At 39.6% G+C, this 21177-nt stretch overlaps 2 protein-coding genes across 3 annotated transcripts in view; one reads left to right on the top strand and one right to left on the bottom strand.

Annotated features, from left to right (window-relative positions):
- The window catches only part of ankrd34bb (ankyrin repeat domain 34Bb), a 322103-nt gene extending 310231 nt beyond the window's left edge, over window positions 1–11872 (bottom strand). The window contains exon 1 of one of the 2 annotated variants that reach the window (XM_079605602.1): window positions 11742–11872. The gene's annotated coding sequence lies outside the window, so the exon portion shown is untranslated. Of the gene's footprint in view, window positions 1–11692 lie in introns of both variants that reach the window. The other variant, XM_079605604.1, reaches the window with a different exon arrangement.
- tmc1 (transmembrane channel-like 1) lies at window positions 1282–14580 on the top strand. Its single transcript, XM_079605596.1, has 20 exons — window positions 1282–1993; window positions 2701–2724; window positions 2806–3283; window positions 4707–4910; window positions 4982–5072; window positions 5170–5251; window positions 5357–5463; window positions 5596–5694; window positions 6214–6356; window positions 6498–6642; window positions 7875–8069; window positions 8155–8334; window positions 8499–8651; window positions 10161–10289; window positions 10368–10435; window positions 10536–10775; window positions 13026–13151; window positions 13232–13310; window positions 13610–13703; window positions 13921–14580. The coding sequence occupies exons 1-20, from the start codon at window positions 1957–1959 to the stop codon at window positions 14145–14147; spliced, it is 2901 nt and encodes a 966-aa protein (XP_079461722.1). The 5' UTR covers window positions 1282–1956; the 3' UTR covers window positions 14148–14580.
- Window positions 14581–21177: the final 6597 nt, after the last annotated feature.

The raw sequence follows: 21177 nt of genomic DNA, 5'->3' as shown, positions 1-21177 counted from the left end.
AGACAAATACTGAGGTAGACACTCAAGCACAGGGATCACACGCACAGATATTGACACAATATGCACGAATACACTGTGTAAATGTAAATACCTGCTGACTAGATGGGTAATGTGCACAAGAAATGGGTCAAACATTCAATGTAGCCTGACATCATCTGAATTCCCCCAGACTGCTCATTCATTTCAACAGAACAAGCCTCAAACGTTTATCTTTAGTGACATCAGGTGGTCAAGCTGTGTAACAGCAATGAAGGAATCCACTAACACTACTGATGGTGTTTGATTCAGTGCTTTGGAGATACTTTAATCTCACTTCTTTGTTAGCTATATCTATCACATGCACGGAACATCATCCTTACATTAGTTGCAAAGAGAAATAGGTGAAATCCCTAATTTAAGGATGTAATAATAATAAGATTCCATCTGTAAACTCCAAATTACTGGTTGATTACAACTGCTTTCTGGTCTCAGTATCATCTGTTCTGTTAATATTGTTCTGTTCTGTTCTTTATTTCTTTTCTCTTTCTATCTGTCTATTTTACATTATTAAATATTGTTGAGATAATTTAGGCAACATTTAAGAAAGATAAAGATAGACAACCTTAATAAGATTCAGTTAAATATGGCAGCATATATCAAGATTTATTTATAGAGCTCTTTTTCTCCTTTTCCATACCTCTAATATTTCCATGCTTCTACTGTGGAGCATTTTCCCACAGGACACCTCAGGCATATGAGTAAAATCTATCTTCCTATTAATTTCTCCGGAGACACTTCCAGACGTTCTGTTTTTAGCCTTTATTGTATGACAGCTTTGGCTCTAATGTGCCAGCCAGATACTGTACGCTGTTTGAGCAGTGGCACTGCATCGCTCGTGTAGTTTAGAGTTTCACACTGCAGGACAATTTAAGCTGAGGGGGTATTTTATTTGAACAATAAGCACTTGGTCCCAAGTCAAATTCAGAAGGTATAGCAACAAAAAAAATCTAAATCAAAATCAGGAAACGCTGGGGACCATTTTAAATGATTTTGGTAACACTTCACACTAAGGCCCCATTAGTTAATGTTACCTAATGCATTAACTAACAACTAACAAACAACACCATATTTTTTTATGAATCACAACACAAGTCCTCTGTGACTTCATGCCAGATGTGTTTTTATAATAAAAAATTAAAAAAAATTAATGTCCCATAAAACACTGTTGGCATATACTGAGAAATATACTTCCATATTTCTTTGCATAATAAAATTAAGATATATTGAGAAAGTTGATATTTTCAGTAAGGAGTGAAAACATGATGTCATGTCTGCTGTCCATGTATATTATGTATGTATTTTTTAAAAGTATTTTGCTATCTGAAATTTTTAAATCTTATTTTCCTACATGAAAGTCATTCCTTAACATAGGTATGTTATTTGTTAAACGATTGTACTATTTCCTGCAAACTGAAGCAGTATTTCGGGTAAGTTTTGCACTATAAGTGGAAGTACTCACACTGACCCTGTGGCACTAATCTTCTGTTATCTGCTCTTCCATCTTTCTATAGTCAGTCATTAGACCATCATCATCTATTTTGGCTTGGTACTGTGTGACCCCCTTTCTTTTTGAAAAAAGAGTCATAATTCTGTTGAATAATTCAAAGGGGTGAAATTGAGAGGCTCTAGAGTTTCGACTGGTTATTGTTCCTGGGAGAGGTCGCTGAATGCTAGTAAAAAGTGAACTCTTCATGCACGGTACTCATCACCCGCCAGGTTCTGTTCAATCAGGCCATGGTCCAATGCTACATCATCATCATCATCATCACTCACACACACACACGCACAAAATAACCACACACACACACACGCACACGTACACACACTTTCACTCTCACTCTCACTCACTCTCTCTCTCTCCTGTATGCATGGACACACACACGCGAGGTCACCGAGTGAAGGCCACTGAAGAGGAGGATGCCACGGCATAAACTCATCGCATCTGAAAGTGACGGTAAAGATGATTATTACTTTCTGTGTATTTGAAATCTTTTTAATACCAGTTTTAAACATGTGATGTTTGTGTTTATCAATGTTAAGGCACAACTAACAACTGATTTATAATTTCAACTTATTAATTGTAATTTTTGTTATTAATAATAAAAAACTAATGTAACATTGTGTGCAGAGATTATAGCATCTTGGCAAAGACGTACTGTCTTTTCCTTTACACAGTCTGTCTCAATATTTAAAAATCTGATAATGATTTTTTATTCTGATCAAATTATTTAAAATGTTTAGTTACTTAAAAGGCAATTTATATTTTATGCCTTATTTTCATTTTGATGCAAACCTATTGACTTAATCATGTATTTCAGGCGTGCTAAATGCCAAGGTGGTCTTGCAGAAAATATTAACTTTAAGTATGTGAACGTATGAACATTACTTTCATTCTTTTGACCTTTGACCCCATGTAAGAGGACAGTGTGCATTGACACTGAAGATGAAAAGCACCATTGTGTCTATTGTGCAACACAGCTAAGCATGTAATGACCCGGTCAGCACTTACCGGTCTGGTTACACTGTGGTCAAACAATACAACAGACGCTAAACAGCTGCTGGGAACCCAACATGTCTGACCTTTCAGGACTTAACAATGTCTTCTAAAAAATGTCTGGAACTTATGTCTCATTCTTTTTACTTTTTTGTTTGCTTTACCAGTAAGCGTTGAGGTGGAGGATGAAGGTAGGAAGGTTGACTGCTTTCTGGATGCGTGTTTTTATTTTGTGCTGTATGTTAATCAATGTATAAACATTTTTTTTGTAGGGAAGGACAATGAATTCAGCATTTACTATGTAGAAGTGGAGGAAAATTTTGAGGGAGGTAAAGAAAAGCAGGCGACACGAGATGGCAAACGGAGGAGAGTGAGAAATAGCGAAGTTGGCAGAAGAGCTTCAGAGAAGAGAACAAATGAGGCGGGCAATAAAAGAGCAGAGAAGAAACACGATAAACGGCACAAAACAGCGAGGAAAGAGGGTGAAAAACATGGAAGAAAGCAAAGAAGAAAGAATGCAGATGCAGATGAGGCTGAGGAAGAATCCGGAAAGGAGAAAAAGAACATTAAAAATGAAAGAACTAAGACATTGAAGCTGGAGGATGAGAAGGAAAAAGATGTGAAGAAAAAGAGAAAGAAGCATGTTAAAAATGAGGAGGACAATGCAAAGCCTGAGAAGACAAAACACAAAGATTGTCATGACATGCCCTTGAAGGAAAAGAAAAAGAAAAGAAAGAAACCAGAAACTATGTAAGTTTGTTTGGGATGCACCGATTTTAATATTTTGGTCGATACCGATAACCGATAATTCTTTATATTTGAAAGTCGATAATCCATTTATTGGTCCAAATTTTATTATATATTTAAGAGCCTGATTACAAAAAGAACTGACAAGAACAAGAAATTACAAGAAGGTCATTACACCATCCATGTCCCAAGCACACAATTTATAATGTTCTCATTATAATTTTATGTAGCCTAAGCCTATATGATAGACTTGCGCTGCACATGTTTCCTTTTTGAAGTCATTCCAATCATATTTCAAGCAATTCAAAAACCTTAATGGTGAACAGTGCACATCTCAAGTGTCGCAGGTGAAGGAAATAATCCATTATTTATTGGCATTAAGATATCGGCCAAATTTTCTTATCGGCCGATAACAATATCATTAAAATAAACGCAGATACCGATATGATGGCCGATATATAGTGCATCCCTAAAATCAATAAATGTATAACCACTAACTTCTGTCAAACTACAGTGTACACTATGGACTAGATGGAGTCTTTTACACAACAAACAAAATAATAATTAAGCATGCTACATAAAACATAAAAGCAACAATTATTAATAACACTTACAGGTTGTGATACGGAGGAGGAAGCTGATGCAAATACACTTGGAACTGAACCGTCCTTCAATAAGTTGGTTTAAGCAATCGTCTTCAAAATGGCGCGAGCAAAGCACAAGGCTCGGACTATACTTCTGTGGTATAGTTGTATATATGAATTGTAGCCACTTAGTCTTCAAATGCTCCTCCTTGGGCAGATTAAAAAAGTTGGCTTTTGAGTCGCACTTCAGAACACAGCGTCTCGTCGCCATGATGTTTTCCCTGGCCTTGGAGCGCAATAAGTGGGCGTATCGTATTCAAATAACTTGACAAGTGGACGTCATCTAGTCAGAGAAAAAGCTTCGGTCTTCTAACGATTCATAAAAATGACTCCGAGTCGACTCTTACTTTTGCAAGACAATAACTTTATATACGGTGCACTTTCATATTTCAAACTTTGCAGGATGTTTTTGTTCACTTAGATCTATGTTACACACTACATGAAAGGTCAATTTCAAAATTCCATAATAGGTGCCCTTTAAGTATGTTTTAGCTTGTTAGAATATTTTTTTCAATGATGTTCAGTAAGGAAATAATAATATAGTATTCAGTTGTTTTTATTTTATATTGTTTTCTTATTAAAACATTTTGCATTAAAGCAAATTGAAGATTTATTCAAATTCCGACATTTTCAATTCAACTTTTCTCTGAAATGGTTTTGCTATAGATGTCATTTGTATTGGATATGTTGAATTTGAAAAATACAAAATAGCAAGCATCCCATTTGTGGTCTCAGTCGTTTGAGTCTCGCTCAGCATACCTGCATCCATCTCCCTCTCCCAGCTCAGAGTCTGAGTCGAAATCTGAGCCAGAATCTCAGTCCGACTCCGACTCAGAGTCAAAGGACAATCCGGCCGTGGGAGTTTTGGGGTCTCTGACCCCAGAGGAGCTGGAAAAGTTAAAAGAAGCTGTGGACGAAAGGAAAAAGCTAATCGCCACACTGAGAGGAAAGCCCTGGCCCATGAGGAAAAAACTAGTTGTCCTTAGGTACGTCACTGCTGTTTTTATATGTATGTACACCCGCCTTCAAAATGCCAGCAATTTGTGTTCTGTCTCAGGGAGTCACAGGAGTTTGTGGAGAAATATGAAGGGGCTCTAGGAAAGGGCAAAGGCAGGAAGCTCTATGCCTACAAGGTCATGATGATGAAGGTGAGGAGATGATTGTCATTATGAATCTAATGGAGCTGGAGATCTCCTTCTACAGCTTCAGAGTGATCATCTTTATTCTTTTTTACTTTGATTTCAGAAATGGATGAAGTTTCAGCGCGACTTCGAGAACTTCAAGACTGCGTGCATCCCGTGGGAGATGAAGATAAAGGAAATAGAAAGTGTGACACCTTTTAGTTTGAGCTCTCTTCTATCTCCTGCTGTTTTTTTCTACTTCCTTTTTTTTATCTTTTCTCATATACAAACTTATTTTTATCTCCTTACAGGCCATTTTGGCTCATCAGTTGCTTCTTACTTCATATTTCTGAGGTGGATGTATGGCATCAATATGATTTTATTTGGATTGACGTTTGGGCTGGTGATGGTTCCAGAGGTGAGAAATATATGAAATCCTGCAGAGTTTAAAATTACATAAGGTATTGGTAATGAACACCACATTATTTCCTTCAATGTAACTAGCTCATTCTTAAATGTATCACAATCTATGAATGTATTCACTTTCCAGGCTCTTATGGGGAAACCGTATGGCAGTTTACCCAGAAAGACAGTGCCCAGAGGGGAAGAGGCCAGTGCCATGAATTTTGCAGTCTTATGGGATTTCGGGGTAAAGAGTCTATATGATTATACACTATACCATTCTAAAAATCAGTATGATGAAAGAAAAATAAGAAATTAATCATTTTAGTCTGCAAGGATGCTTTAAATTGATTAAAAGTGAGATTAAAGACTTGCATTGCGTTAATGTAATTAAATATGACATTGTTACAAAAATGATATTTAAAAATAAATGCTGTTCTTTTGAACTTTCTTTTCATCAAAAAGAAAAATCCTGACAAAAATCTTCCAACATTGATAATAAAAAGAACTCAGCATATTAGAATGATTTCTGAAGGATCATGTGACACTGAAGACTTGAGTAATGGTGGTGAAAATTCAGCTTTACCAACACACGAATAAATTACAATTTAAATATAAAATAGAAAAACATTTATTTTAAATTATATTAATATTTAATGTTTTACTCTTAGACTCAAACTTTTGAACAATATAGTTAAATACCTCACCATCCAAGTACATAATTTCTCTTGCATCTTAGTCCAGTACTTTTCTTTTTTTTCTTCAGGGCTATGCTAAGTACTCTGTCCTCTTCTATGGTTACTACAACAGCCAGCGGGCCATTGGGTGGCTCAAGTTCCGCATGCCCCTCTCCTACTTCCTAGTGGGAGTGGGCACAGTGGCATATAGCTACATGGTGGTAATCAGGACGTGAGTGATGACAGTCTATTGTATTTAGTCTTAATGTCTATATCAGAAACCATTATGTTGAGTGTGTCAATAAGCACCTTTCTGCCTCTTAGTTCATGCACAAAACATTTCTTTAATGATTTACACACTCTTACCGAACAGTATGGCACGCAATGCAAATGAAGAAGGTGGCGGAGATGACACCAGCTTTAATTTCAGTTGGAAGACGTTTACTAGCTGGGATTACCTCATTGGAAATCCTGAGACAGCAGACAACAAGTTTGCCTCCATCACCACAAGCTTTAAGGTGTGTTTCTTTTTATTTTATTTCCCCCTGTACATTTTGTCCATTATAGAGGAGTCTTATAAAGGGAATGAAGATTCTCAACAACAAAAAAAGCTTGATATACCATAAAAATATTCTGCAAGTTTCAAAGCTGTTATGCATTTTAAAAAAGACCATAAATTGACAAGGAGCTGCAAAAATGGCTATTTTTGGATTTCTGATGTCAGACCCTATAAGCCCATTCCACCACATAAGAAAATGCTTGGGAAATCATAATTATAACATACAATGTCACAATTATGATAATATAATTCTAATTATGATAGAGTTAATTATAAAAAAATTGAAATGATGTGAAAATTGACTTGATCCTGATGTTATATTGATGACCTTTTATCTAATAATTTTGACCTTTTGTCATAATTTCGACATTTGTCATAATGATGACTTTTTATTCCATAATACATAATTGTAATAATGCATAATAATAAGAATGTCCATAATCCCTCAAAATTTTGAAACTTCTTGAGAAAGTCAAAACTTCTTTTATCTCATAATTATGATTAACCAAAACATGTTTGTTTTTTCTGAAATGGGCTTTCATATCAGACAGACGAGTATATTAACAAATAAATGCCACATTTACATTTTCAATGACGCTATTCAGTGTTCAGAAACTGAGGCTATACCTGCTACAGTATACCTTCACATGCAAAGAAAGCATATACACAGAACTCTTAAAGGGATAGTTCACCCAAAAATGAAAACTTTTAAAAAAATTACTTGTTCTAAACCTGTATAAATTTCTTTGTTCTATTGAACACAAAGTAAGACATTTTTAAAGAGTGTGGGAAACTGAACAGTTCTGGGTTGAATATAATTTTTTTTCCTATATAAAAATCAATGGAGCCCCAAAGTGGCCTGGTTATAAACGTTCTTCAAAAATATCTTCCTTTGTGTTCAGAAGAACAAACACATTTATACAGGTTTGGAACAACTTGAGGGTGAGTAAATGATGACATCATTTTCATTTTGGGTGAACTATCCCTTTAAAGGCAAAGCATGAAAACAGCCTGTTTCTGAGTCAGAAAGAGGGTATGAAAAAAAAAACATTTATTTAAGTTTTTTGCACCATATAACATCTTACGTGGGGGGAAAGCCCTTCTTTCTTCAGGGGGAAAAATAAAAAAGAATGATATGACTCCTTTAATATGGCGTCTCTTGGCTTCATAATAAATTCAGTACTTTAACAGGAGACCATTGTGGAGGAGCAAGAGAGCAGAAAAGATGACAACATCCACCTGACAAGATTCCTTAGAGTGCTGGCCAACTTCCTGGTGCTCTGCTGTCTGGCAGGGAGTGGGTATTTGATCTACTTTGTAGTACGCAGGTCTCAGAAGTTCGCTCTGGAGGGACTGGAGAAATACGGCTGGTGGGAGAGGAATGAGGTCAGACTCATGTAACAATGCACAATGCTCAATGGCTCTTGTTAATCAATAAAAATGAACTTTGCATGGTTTTACATACCTTCAGGTGAACATGGTGATGTCTCTGTTGGGAATGTTCTGTCCGATGCTGTTTGATGTAATCAGCACTTTAGAGAACTATCATCCACGCATCGCCCTCCAGTGGCAGCTGGGACGCATATTCGCCCTTTTCCTGGGGAACCTCTACACATTCATTATCGCTCTCATGGATGCCATCCAACTAAAGGTAGAGCTTCATTTAACAAAGACTAAAGCCCTCGCAGTCCCATTTTCAGTCTTTCTGTTTTACAGAATATTAATGTTTTCCATTATTCCAGAAGCCACAAAATCTGTGCTAAATCATCTTATTATGAAGGTCATTTATTCTCCTAACTGTCACATATTTTCAAGAGGGCAGAAGAGGAGATTGTGAAGAAGAATATGACAATATGGCAGGCTAACCTTTACAACGGGACTATGCCAGACAACTCGACTGCTCCTCCGTTCACAGCGCACCCTGCTGATGTCCCAAGAGGGCCTTGCTGGGAGACAATGGTGGGACAGGTACTGGGGAAGAGTGCTTAAAGCTCTTTTCATAATCCAAATTCCAGTACAACTGGAACACAATACGTTCCAAAGCAGCCTTACAAAGTATTGTATAACTCCTAACCCAACCGTTAGTGAGAAAAATGTAGTATACACTTGCAAAAACTTGCTAAACACTACCCCATCTTGAATTGTTTGGACAAGCAGTCCCACTCCTGACTCAAAATCACGCTATTTGTTGAGGCGATGCTGCTATTTTAGGCTGCTCAAGTACGTACCAACAGTGTTTACACTTTTTCTTCTTCTGTTAATCAATCTGCAACGGTTTACTTCATTGCACATTAAAATGTTAGAGGGCAAAATAGTTTAACATTGAAAATGTACACAGCAATAACACACTTATTAGTCTAAGACACTGGTGAGATGGCTATTAATGACTTATACAATTTAAAAACATTTCAGCCTGTTTTAAAGATGTATTTCCATTATTTGACACATTTACATTGAATTAAACTACAGTTCAAAAGTTTGTGGTCAGTTAATTTTTAATTTATTAATACTTTTGTTCAGCAATGACACATTAAATTGATCAAACGTGACAGAAATCTCTTGAAACAATGTAAAAGTCTTTTACTATTTCAAATAAATGCTGTTCTTTAGAACTTTCTATTAATCTAAGATTTTTTTGAAAACACACACACACACACTTCAAGCAGCACAACATTTCAAATTATTATCAATGTTTCTTCAGCCCAAAATCAGATTTCTGGTATGATTTAAAGGATCATGTGACGCTGACATTTTAACTTAATGTGATTTTGGATGCAGCCAATGTTTTGATCATGGTTCTGAACCCGATTCAAACCGTAGTCTTTGGCTATGCGATTTCTTTTTTATTTTAATGAAACTTAACAGCATTCAAGTGTTGATAAAAAAGAAAGCATGAAGCTAGAATAAAAGGTCATATTGCATGCTCAGAGATATATTCATACTACAAAGTATTCTGGGGGCCATGAAACTTTTGTGAAAATGATCTAAAATGCTGGCACTGGCTGGCAACTTTTTTTCCAAAGTGCTGGTGGGGATAAGGGTTAAAATACATATTTTAAATTATTTTAAATTATAATATTTCACAATTCTGTTTTTACTGAATTTTTTATAACATTTTCTTGGTGAGCATAAGCAACTTTTTCATAAACATTACAAAAAACTTACCGACTCTAAACTTTGAATGGTAGTGTACTGTAAGTATAATATTTTTTTAAATATAAGCATTTCATTAAAATGATTGAAAAATGTAAACTTTTTTCAGACGAAATACAGTTTGGTAAATGGAAAAGCAAGTACAAATGCTTTGGCATTAGCTAATTCGATTTTCTAGTCAGCATAAAGTTACAAATATTGAGTGTATGAACAAATCCTAAAAAAGATAACTACAAAGTTTTAAAATAAAGTGTTAAATTAATGTTATGATGCTTTAGGCTACATCAAGTCGTTAGAGATCATCAGCATCCTCTGCGTCCACAGGAGTTTGTTCGTCTCATCATTTCTGACACAATGACGACTTACATCACTCTGCTTATTGGGGATTTCTTCCGTGCCGTTCTGGTGCGATTCCTAAACAACTGCTGGTGCTGGGATTTGGAGTTTGGCTTTGTGAGTATCCATAACACATGCAGAATCAGTGTCAGGGATTCCCTCTCATTTATAACTGAAGTGTGCTTTCTTTATTAGCCGTCCTATTCAGAGTTTGACGTCAGTGGGAATGTCCTGGGGCTGATCTTCAACCAGGGAATGATCTGGTGAGAAACATCACCATATTATGTTGCATGTTTTCTTTCTTTCTGAATGAAACCTGTATACCTCTAAATCGCACCAAATCTTTTTCTGTGTGTGTACCAGGATGGGGGCGTTCTACGCTCCATGTCTTCCAGCATTAAATCTTCTACGGCTTCACGTGTCCATGTACCTGCAGTGTTGGGCAGTGATGTGCTGTAATGTGCCTCAGGAACGGGTCTTCAAAGCTTCAGGCTCCAATAACTTCTACATGGCCATGCTGCTGGTCATCCTCTTCCTTTCTACATTGCCTGCTATATACACCATTGTCACCATTCCTCCCTCCTTCGACTGCGGACCCTTCAGGTTTTAAATTTTAATCAGAAATGGTGGGGATTATAGAGAAGGTCGGTTTAGCATTTAAAGACTGAGTAATAGTGTTCCAGAAGTGTGGTGAATGTTTAAATTAAGAATAAATACAAATAATTAGGGGAGATCGGGGCACAACCTAACGCATTTTGGTTTTGGCTCAATTATTTAAAAAATAATTAGGTTAGATTAATCTTTTTTTTTACACAAGAAACATACACATCTCTGCTACAAATAAACACTTAAAGTTTTTTTCTGGGACCTTCCATTTTCGTACAGTTGCACTGAAAGTGACAGAAGTGCAAATGTTACAACTTACCCCATATGCGGGGTTAGTTGTAACAGACAGAGGGGTTAGTTGTAACACTTGTGTGTAACACACATAATTCAGTACTATTTTATCTGTATAGTTTGATATTGTTTGTACATCTGTATAGATAGATATCCATACATCCATCCCTCATCCAATCATCCTTCTATTATGGATCATTATCATGGATAGAGATATAGGAAAGGGCTGCACAGTTTTGCATGCAAAATTATTATTATTATTTATACTAACAGTAATAATAATAAAAACAAGCTTAAAATCACATTTTAAAGTGTTTATTACATGAAAACAGGCAATATTTTTTATAAATAAACAAGTGATCAATATAGTAAACGGACCCAAATCCCATAGCCTACAATATCGTGAACACTTGGCGGCTTAGTTGTAACACTGTGCTCAAACTAACCCCGCTGAGTACAAAATATTTTAAACCTAGCTAACAGTTGCTAGGAGTTGCTGACATGTTTCAAAATGGTGCCATGTTTTAGCCAACAAGACAGTGATTAAGGCAATATAAAGTTAGATTTGGTGACGTACACACACAACTCAGAAACAGAAAAATGCGTATGATGAAAAAAAATACTTAGATGGTGTCAAAACACTCTTTGTCCAGTATTTTCACAAAATATTACCAAAACTTTTCCCAAATCCACGGGAGACCGTCTTCTGGCAGCGAGAGAAAAAGAGCGTAAACACAACCCGCGTGACCCTGAGTACGTTAACTACGTAAAAGGTCCGTGTTACATTTAGCCCCGCGTTAGGTTGTGCCCCGCGCTCCCCTACACTTTTGAGTAATGGGCTCTTAATTATTTCTGTATATATGTATTTATTTAAAAAGTAAAATGTAAAAGTGGAGGTCTGCCAACAAGTAAAATCCTGCAATGCCGGATCTTCAACACTAGAGCGTAGCAGAGTGCAAGTCGACAATTTTCTCACATCCTTTTTCTTCTTAAAGGAGAACTCCGGTCAATTTTAACATTGAGCTCAATTTTTTGTAAATTTGGAGTGCTGTCAATACAGAGAACAACGACAAAAATCGGTGTTGCCTGTTATCCTCTTTTTAAAATTTACACCCTATTGACTTGAATGGGGCAAGTTTTAAACTTAACCAGTTCTTAGTCTTATCATCCTTGATGTGTCATTACAAGTGCCCAGCCATGTTGAGTGATTCCTTAAGAGTGAACACGAGTGAATCTGACTGCAGTAGATGTGAAAGATATGAATAAAAATGATGTTATTTCAGCCAGCGCACATACCTGTATTTAGTTCCTGTTTTCGGTCGAAGTCCAAAGTAGTCGATTGTCGAGTTCACGCGCATAGGTTTAGTTACTATGATCACGCGCGTGAACTCGACAATTGACTACTTTGGACTTCCACCGAAAACAGGAACTAAATACAGGTATTTGCGCTGGCTGATATAACATCATTTTTATTCATATTTTTCACATCTACTGCAGTCAGATTCACTCGTGTTCACTCTTAAGGAATCACTCAACATGGCTGGGCACTTGTATGACACATCAAATATGTTAAGAGGATAAAAGCAGGTTTAAAACTTGCCCCATTCAAGTCAATAGGGTGCAAATTTTAAAAATAGGATAACACGGTGTAGGCAACACCGATTTTTGTCGTTGTTCTCTGTATTGACAGCACTCCAAATTTACTAAAAATTGAGCTCAATGTTAAAATTGACCGGAGTTCTCCTTTAAAATCCGCACAAAATGCGGTTCAGAGTTTTTTTAGTCGACATATATAAACTCAAATTAAAAGCTAAAAATAAACATAAAAATGTATAAAAGGATTAAAATATTTACAAATCCCCCTCTCAGGGAACCAGTTGACGAGTCTGAATCCATCTACTTATTCGTTTGTTCGCCTACTTATTATTGTAACGTTAACTAGAGCTTTTTCTGCAGTGGGAAAAACCGCATGTTTGACGTGATTCAGGAGACCCTGGAGACAGACTTCCCTGCCTGGTTCGGTAAAGTGTTCAGCTATGCCTCGAACCCCGGACTGGTGCTGCCCTTTCTTCTGCTCTTGGTGTAAGTGAGAATGTCTAAATCCATGTGTTTTTCCTGTACTTCTATAGATGTGTGTAATGGTGTTTTTTCTGTTATTTTAGTCTTGCAATATATTATCTGCAGTCCACTTCTAAAACATACAAAAGGGTAAACATGGAGCTGAAAAAGAAACTTCAAACAGTAAGTTGCGAAGACCAAATGTCAAAATGAACATTCTTACTAACCCTGTAAATGAGCAGATGATATTATGTAAACTTGCCACTAGGTGGAAGCACTAACATTGAGTTAACATAAATAATGATGATAATAATAATATATAATTATTATAATGACTAATTATTGTTATTATTATTTCACATAGACCTAAATATATTTGTATAATATTTCAATTTAATTGTATAATTGGACATAGATCTACTCACTAATGTCACTTGCAATTTATTGTCATGTCACTGAATTCTCCAATTTTGCATTTACAGCAAAATGAGGAAAACAAGAAAAAGAACAAACTTGCAGCCTTAAAGGCAGCCAATGAACTGGAGCAACAACGCAGCAACAGCGCCTCCGATTTGGGTGAGAGCACATTGAACGGGTCACAGCTCCCATCAGTCAGTGCACTAGACAGCATCTTGGAATCAGTGGAGGGAAACTTTCCATTAATGTTGAAGAGTTAATGTGCTGTGTTTGGGCAACAGGTGGCCACAGTCTTAAAACAACATGCCCTTGTTTCTGTATAACAGTGTTGTTCTGAGACAGCAGTTGAAAGGTCTCTCTGCCTCCTCTTTCTCAGGAGTGAATGAAGAAAGCAGCAGCCTAGATGAAGCAGGGCATCACAGACAAGCTGGGCATAACGGTCGCTTTATTCACCCATCACAGCATACTCAAAACTCTGGACCTCCCGTCACCTCGACGCACACAACTACCAGAACCCCTGCATCCCGGGGACACACATCATCTGGACATCTTCCAGGTCACCCACATCAGCCACAGAAAAACTCTCACTCAAAAAGGAGATAAAGAGCACAGATGTAAATAGATGTGAATCTCTATGTTGCATACACAACATTTGGCACTTATATGACACATTTAATTTCTTGTTGATATTGTTATTCAGTATAAATACTGTGCCCAGGCCTGCCGCACATGTCATGACTGTCTCAGTTATGCTCAAGGTGACTATGTAACTCTAGATTGATAAGTCTTGTCTCTGTGAAAGAGAAATGACTCCTCTTGTTACACACGGGCCAAACTGGGGTCAAACTCTTCATCTCTTGATTTGTTTCATATTTTGACTCATGTTTTATATATATATATTTAGTTTTAGAAAAAATGCTTGATTGTTGGTTTACATGCCAATTACAACTAGTTATTAAAATGCAGCAGATAAAGTAAACATTTGTTTGACTAATATGTTATTCTAAGAGCTACACAGAGGTGGAAAACGTGTGTCTTATTTACAGTGGAAAGTGATTGGACATCTACTGTACGCTACACTTAAAAATGTATGAGTGTCATTGCATTATAAACCAAGTGGCATTTATGATAGCAAGAACATTTTTTTAAAAATACAAAAATAATTCAAATTTGAAAGAATCACATAAACCAATAGTTGAAATCAAGACAAGACACTTTTTGACAGCTTGTTAAAAGTCTAGTTCTAAATAAAAGGCCTAGCATCATTTGTTTGCAGATTTCATGAAATTTTAAGTGTGACAAATTGCTTTGTTGTGGCCCAGTGTAAAACGCCTGAGGAGGGAACGAGACACTGCGTCGGTGAAAACGACTCTTTGGGGACGCTTCCTAAGCATACACCTCTGAAGTATGAATGAAACTAATCCAATCCCTATACTGTCTATGTCCAATCCTGATTGGTGTTGCGTTGTGACGTAACATGTGAGGGCATAACCGGATGCATAAAAGTGATGCCGGCACACATTAGCCTCGCGATGAAGCAAGCCGCTCCCAGGCGTTAAGGGGCGTGGCAAGACGACGCTAGAGATGGGAATTGATAAGGATTTAACGATTCCGATTCCATTATCGATATTGCTTATCGATCTGATTCCTTATCGATTCTCTTATCGATTCTCATTGGGTGAGGGAATAAGTACAAATTTGTTTGTTTGTATTAACTCGCTTTAATATCTGATCAGAAGACACAGCACAGAGCACATACACAAATTATGTGTGGCAACCTCAGAACAAATCTAAAAGTATAGGTGAGCTTCTCAAAGTGAGTGTGTGTGTGAGTGAGCATGTGTGCGTTTGTGTGTGAGTGAGTGAGCGCGAGAGAGTGCGTGTGTGAGCGCGAGAGAGTGTGTGTGTGAGCGCGAGAGAGTGTGTGTGTGCGCTAGTGAGTGAGCGAGAGTGTGTGCGTGAGCGCGAGATAGTGTGTGAGCGCTAGTGAGTGTGTATGTGCGCGCGCGTGTGTGTGAGTGAGCATGTGTGCGTTTGTGTGAGTGAGTGAGTGAGTGAGCGAGCGCGCGAGAGAGTGTGTGTGCGCAAGTGTGTGTGTGTGTGTGTGCGTGCGCGCGAGTGTGTGTGTGTGTGTGCGCGCGCGCGCATGAGAGTGAGTGAGTGCGTATGTATGTGTGCGAGTGAATGTGTGTGAGACAGCACGCGATGGCTGGTCGGAAAGCAACGTGGCGTCCCGTTAAAGGCCTCATTATACTTCTGCGTCGAACTTCTGCCTCTGCCATGTTTGCCACGTTCTGAATCAAAACAACGCAGCGCGTGTGTGACGTCATGACACATTTGCATCGAGCGGAACCGATAAGCGGAATCGATACGCAGGCATGCTAACGGTTCCAAGGAATTGATTCACTGGGCACCGGTTCTGAAGAAGAATCGGTTCTCGATTCCCATCCATAGACGACGCAGTGTCTCGTTCCCTCCTCAGGGAACAAAGGTTACTGTCGTACTCGTAACCCGAGACGTTCCCTTTTGTAGGGAACTCAACACTGCGTCGTTGAAAACGACTCTTTGGGGAACGAATGCCCACTAGGCCACGCACCGAAAAAGCCTGTCCTAGAGTGAAGCTGATCTCAGGCACTTAAGCTAGGACGAGAGCACTCGTGCGCCAGACGTACTAAGGAGGTGAAGACAATAAAACCTGGTGAAAGTGTGCAGGGTAGCCCAACCGGCTGCCTCACAGATCTCCTGGAGGGGCACTCCCGAACGGAGGGGCCTAGAGGACGCCATGCCTCTTTTAAAATGAGCCCTTACGGCCAAAGGTGAAGGCAAATTGCACACCTTGTAGGCCTACTTATGGTTTGTTTGGATGCCGGGAGCCCCTTATTAGGTGACCCAAAACACACTAACAGTAGGTCCAACCTCCTCGAAGAAGAGCACCTCTCAAGGTAAATACTCAGAACCCTGACTGGCAGAGCAAAGGAACCTCTCTTCTTCTGCCGACACATGAGGTGGAGGATGAAATGCTCGCAGGACCATGGACCTAGCCATATTCGAATGCACTTAAGGCACATAGCTGGGTCTCGGATGCAGGATGGCCTCAACTCTGCCGGGGGCAAACCCCAAGCAACCTGGCGTTAGTGAAAGGGCTTGGAGATCTCCCACTCTCTTAATAATTTTAAGAAATAGCTAAGAGAAAGGCTATCTTGAAAGTGAGGTTCTAGGCAAAGCCTACTGGAGGGGTTGGGAGGGAGCCAAGGATAGCCCTTCGAGAACCACCGCCAGGTCCCAGGAAGAAACCCTGGACCTGACTGTCGGTCTCATCATCCATGTACCATGGAGAAATAGTATGACCAGTTGGTGCCTCCCCAAAGGCCCATCACTTAGTGGTGCATGGACCGCCATAATGGCAGCCACGTACACTTTAAGTGTGGACGGGGAGAGACCCGCAGAGAAACGATCTTGAAGAAACTCCAGAACTGAAGCCACTGGGCAGTTAACTGGACCTAACTCATGTTCTCTACTCCAAGTGGAAAAACATACCACTTGAGGCCATATAATCTCCTAGTAGACGGAGCCCTAGAGCTAAGTATGATTTTGACCACCCCAGCTGATAGACCGGCATCTAGGTACTGGACCCCCTCAGGAGCCAGACCCACAATTTCCACAGCTCCGGGCAAGGGTGGAATATTGTGCCCTCCGCCTGAGACAACAGATCCCTCCTCAGAGGAATCTGCCATGGCGGAGCTATCAGTAGTGAAATTATGTCTGAAAACCATACTCGGGCCGGCCACAACGGTGCTACCAGAAGAAGACTGATGCCCTCCTGACGGACCCTCTCCAGGTCTACGTAAAACGTACAGGCGAAGCTTCGGCCAGGCCTGTACCATGGCATCCAACCCCAGTGGGGCTGGATGAGTGAGGGAGAACCAAAGTGGACAGTGGGACGTCTCTCGAGACGCAAACAGATCCACTTCCATTGGTCCAAACCTCTGCCATATCAACTTCACCACCTCTGGGTGAAGTCTGCATTCCCCAGGCCTCAGCCCCTGCCTCGACAGGATGTCTGCTCCCTGATTCTGAACCCTCGGGACATATATTGCTCTAATAGATAACAATTTCTCCTGGGACCATAGAATAATCTGATGCGCCAGTCTGGATAGAGGGCGCGATCTGAGTCCCCCTTGTCAGTTCAGATAAACTACCACTGATGTATCCGAAAGTATCAGAACGTGGTAACCCTTGATGTCTGGGAGGAAACTCCTCAGAGCCCTGAACACAGCCAACATCTCTAGGCAAATTATATGCCAAAAATGTTGATGGTTCTGCCACAGACCCCTGGCAAAGTGGCCGTCCATGACCGCGCCCAGTGAAGGAGGTGTCTGTCGAACCGGTTTTCCGGCGAAACTCCCAAACTCTGTTGCCAAACTCCCGAGGGAGGGGCTCTAAAGGAAGGAGTGGGGTTTATCCCATGACTTAGATAACTAATTATGCAAGTCAGGAAAATAAATAAATAAAAATGGTAAGCGCTGATGTTGTGATTGTTGCTGCAGGAAGTGCTAATTTCCAGTTATTTATTAAGCGCTTCCTGTCTAACATGTGGCCAGTTGATTTTTAGTCTGGCCACAGCATGGATCACAACACGCTATTATGCCTCGATGTTGGACTTTTTTTTTCTTTTTTTTTTAAACATCGGGTGCTTGTCACAGGCAGAAGAAGCCGCATCGCGGGCTCCTGCACCATGAATGGGAGCCTTAGACCCTTCAAATAAAGAATGAGAAAGTGCCTCAGCAGTCTCATCAGCAAATTTCATATTTTATTATTTATTTTATTTACGAACCCCACGATCTGAGTCGCCACGCCGCCTCAACGGACGTGGTACCTGAACAGCAGAGAACGTGAGCTGGTGAGTCTAATTCACATTCATCCGCCTCGATGCTGAACACACCCACTCCCTCAGAATCAGATAGTTCAAACATCAGGTTCTCATCACGGGCAGAAGAAGCCGCATCGCGGGCTTCTGCACCATGAACGGGAGCCTTAGAACCTTCAAATAGGGAATGAGAAAGTGCTGCAGCGGTCTCATTCTCATCTGTAAGATCCTATTGCAAACCCCGCGATCTGAGTCACAGCGCCGCCTCAACGGACGCGGGACCTGAACCACGGGGAACGCGAGCGCAGTACTGATAGGGAGTGTTTCACAGAGATCACAGACAGCCCCCTCGAGAGCTGCCCGTGCGTGTTGCACTCCCAAACAATTTACACACAACTGATGCGTGTCCCCACTCGTAATATATTTTGGGCAGGGGTGCACACATCTAGTGAATTGCTCACTCTCCATAATACAGTGACTGGATCAGACAGACAACACCAAATAAGACAGACAACAACAGAGAGCGCATGCTGAAGAGCGAAAGCTAATGTGTGTGTGTGCCGGCGTCACTTTTATGCATCCGGTTATGCCATCACATGTTACGTCACGACGCAACACCAATCAGGATTGGATTAGTTTCATTCATACTTCAGAGGCGTACGTGTAGGGAGCGTCCCCAAAGAGTAGTTTTCAACGACGCAGTGTTGAGCTCCCTACGAAAGGGAACCAATTTATACTTCTGCGTCAAACTCGCGCCGTAGCTACGTCGTGGGCTTTGTGTGTAGCACGTGTAGCCTACGACGTACCCTGACGTGCACCTCTCCAAAAATGTAACAACGCGTCAATTCTACGGGGACCGCAAGCGCTGTGATTGGTCTGCTAGAACCCCTCCCTGAAGTTTCACATGCTCCCTCTGCATGTGTAATTCCACGTCAATGCGGACAACGACGCAGAAGTTTAAATGAAAACCAACTCGTAGTAGTCTACAGTGTAGAGGCTCCGGCATTGGTCCGACGGAGAAGTATAAATCAGCCTTAACTTCAGCAATCCCAAAATGGATCCTTCACACAATACGTGTTTTTCCGTTCCACTGTGCAAAAGCGATAGACGGACAACGTGTTTAACCGTTGTGTTTGCGTCTTTTGCAGCATTGTGCATGGCAGGGCATTATAAAAATGCCAGGGGTTCCTCAAATCTGGTCCTGGAGGGCCACTTCCCTGCAGAGTTTAGTTCCAAAACTAATCAAACACACCTGAAAAAGCTAGTCAACAGAGTTACTAGAAAATAGCAGGTAAGTGAGTTTGATCGTGGTTTGAGCTAAACTCTACAGGACAGTGGCCCTCCATGCTGGATTTGAGGAACCCTGACCACTGGTCACGTTCAAAAAGACCACAAAACGCGTTCTGTGTGAACCGGTGTTCTGACGATTTGTGCTCCCTGTTCAGGGAAAATTGCTATCAGACTACCAGCATTATATTTATGTGGTGTGACATGGTTTGAGGCTTTTTTAACATCCATACCTACCCCAAACCCTAAACCTACCCTTAAAACAATACAAATATAGTGTTGGAAGCACAATCTTATAGGTAGCGTTATTCGTCAAGACACCGGCCCTTAGCCCCCATAGATCTGGAAGCTAAATAATTTTTTAACCGATTGACGGCTTGGCTTTGCCCACCATTATGCCTCTCGTCTCCATTTCATTGTTTTCCTATTCTCAAATCCATGCAGCTTTATCTTGATCAGCGTGTCAGGTGACCCACAACATTTCCATGCGCAGTACAGTATTCTCAAATCTGCTCTCAGCTCTAGGGGTGTCTAATGTCCTGGATTATTTTCCAACAGCCACAGATTTGGCAGCAAAGATGCATGTGACCCACTTGTCATTCCACTGCCCATGCTGCTCTGTTTGGGGTTACGCTGTGTACCATTTAAGTGAGGGGAGTTTGTTACAAACCTACTAGAGGATGGTAAAAAAACATCCTTGAAGAATATAAATGTTCAGTGCATGTCAGTGTGAGGTAAAAGGACACGAGCTGTTGTAGCTCCGCCACCTGTGCTGGGAGCAACAAAGAGCACCTGTTTTGAAGATGTATCGAAGAGATCTTACAATCCTTTGAACCTTATGATATCCCTGTATCAAATCTTGACGATTATTTATAAGAAAATTGGCACATAAGTTTCATTAACAATGCAAGTGGCCATTTATTATTCATGGGCAGTCGTCATTAAGTATTAACTGGAGTCATTTGAGATTTTGTTTATTTGTTCATTTAGGTAGTCATTGTTAATTGAAAATAGAGCTAATTTTAAATTATTTTAGTAAGAAATTAAGAATAGTAATTTCATTAAATTATTAATTGAATCATAAATTATACTTTATCCAATTGATTTGTCCAATGTATTGGAATTGATCAAACTAAATAAAGTTATCTCAACTTTTGGGAGTAAGTTGTGGTCAAAAAACACAAAATATAATGAGTTTAGATTTTTCAGTGTTTTTGCGTTTATTGTGAACCTTCCTTGCAGTCACTACAGAGAAACCTCTTTTATATGCTGGATATCTGATCTGTGTGAATGTAGCTCTGTTACCGGATGTTATAGTAGTAGACCTCTTGTATATAATTAACTGAAAACAATTAATGGTTAGATCTTCCTGTTGACACAATGCCTCATCATTTACTGTACACACATTAAGAACAAAGACACACATTTAACCAAAGTTAAACAACTATAGGTCAGTATATTAATCTCTTGTACTGAAAT

Source organism: Phoxinus phoxinus, assembly GCF_949152265.1.
Source record: "Phoxinus phoxinus genome assembly, chromosome: 3".
In the NCBI taxonomy this organism is placed as follows: domain Eukaryota; kingdom Metazoa; phylum Chordata; class Actinopteri; order Cypriniformes; family Leuciscidae; genus Phoxinus; species Phoxinus phoxinus.
Note: the sequence above shows the minus strand (reverse complement) of the source record. Positions and strands in the feature narration are given on the sequence as shown.

Bases quoted from the DNA above. Each gene is read 5' to 3' on its own strand.
- tmc1 (XM_079605596.1), top strand. From the start codon at position 1,957: ATGCCACGGCATAAACTCATCGCATCTGAAAGTGACG. The intron at 6,357-6,497 runs GTGAGTGATGAC...CTTACCGAACAG, and splicing joins TACATGGTGGTAATCAGGAC to TATGGCACGCAATGCAAATG. The intron at 10,290-10,367 runs GTGAGTATCCAT...TTTCTTTATTAG, and splicing joins GGGATTTGGAGTTTGGCTTT to CCGTCCTATTCAGAGTTTGA.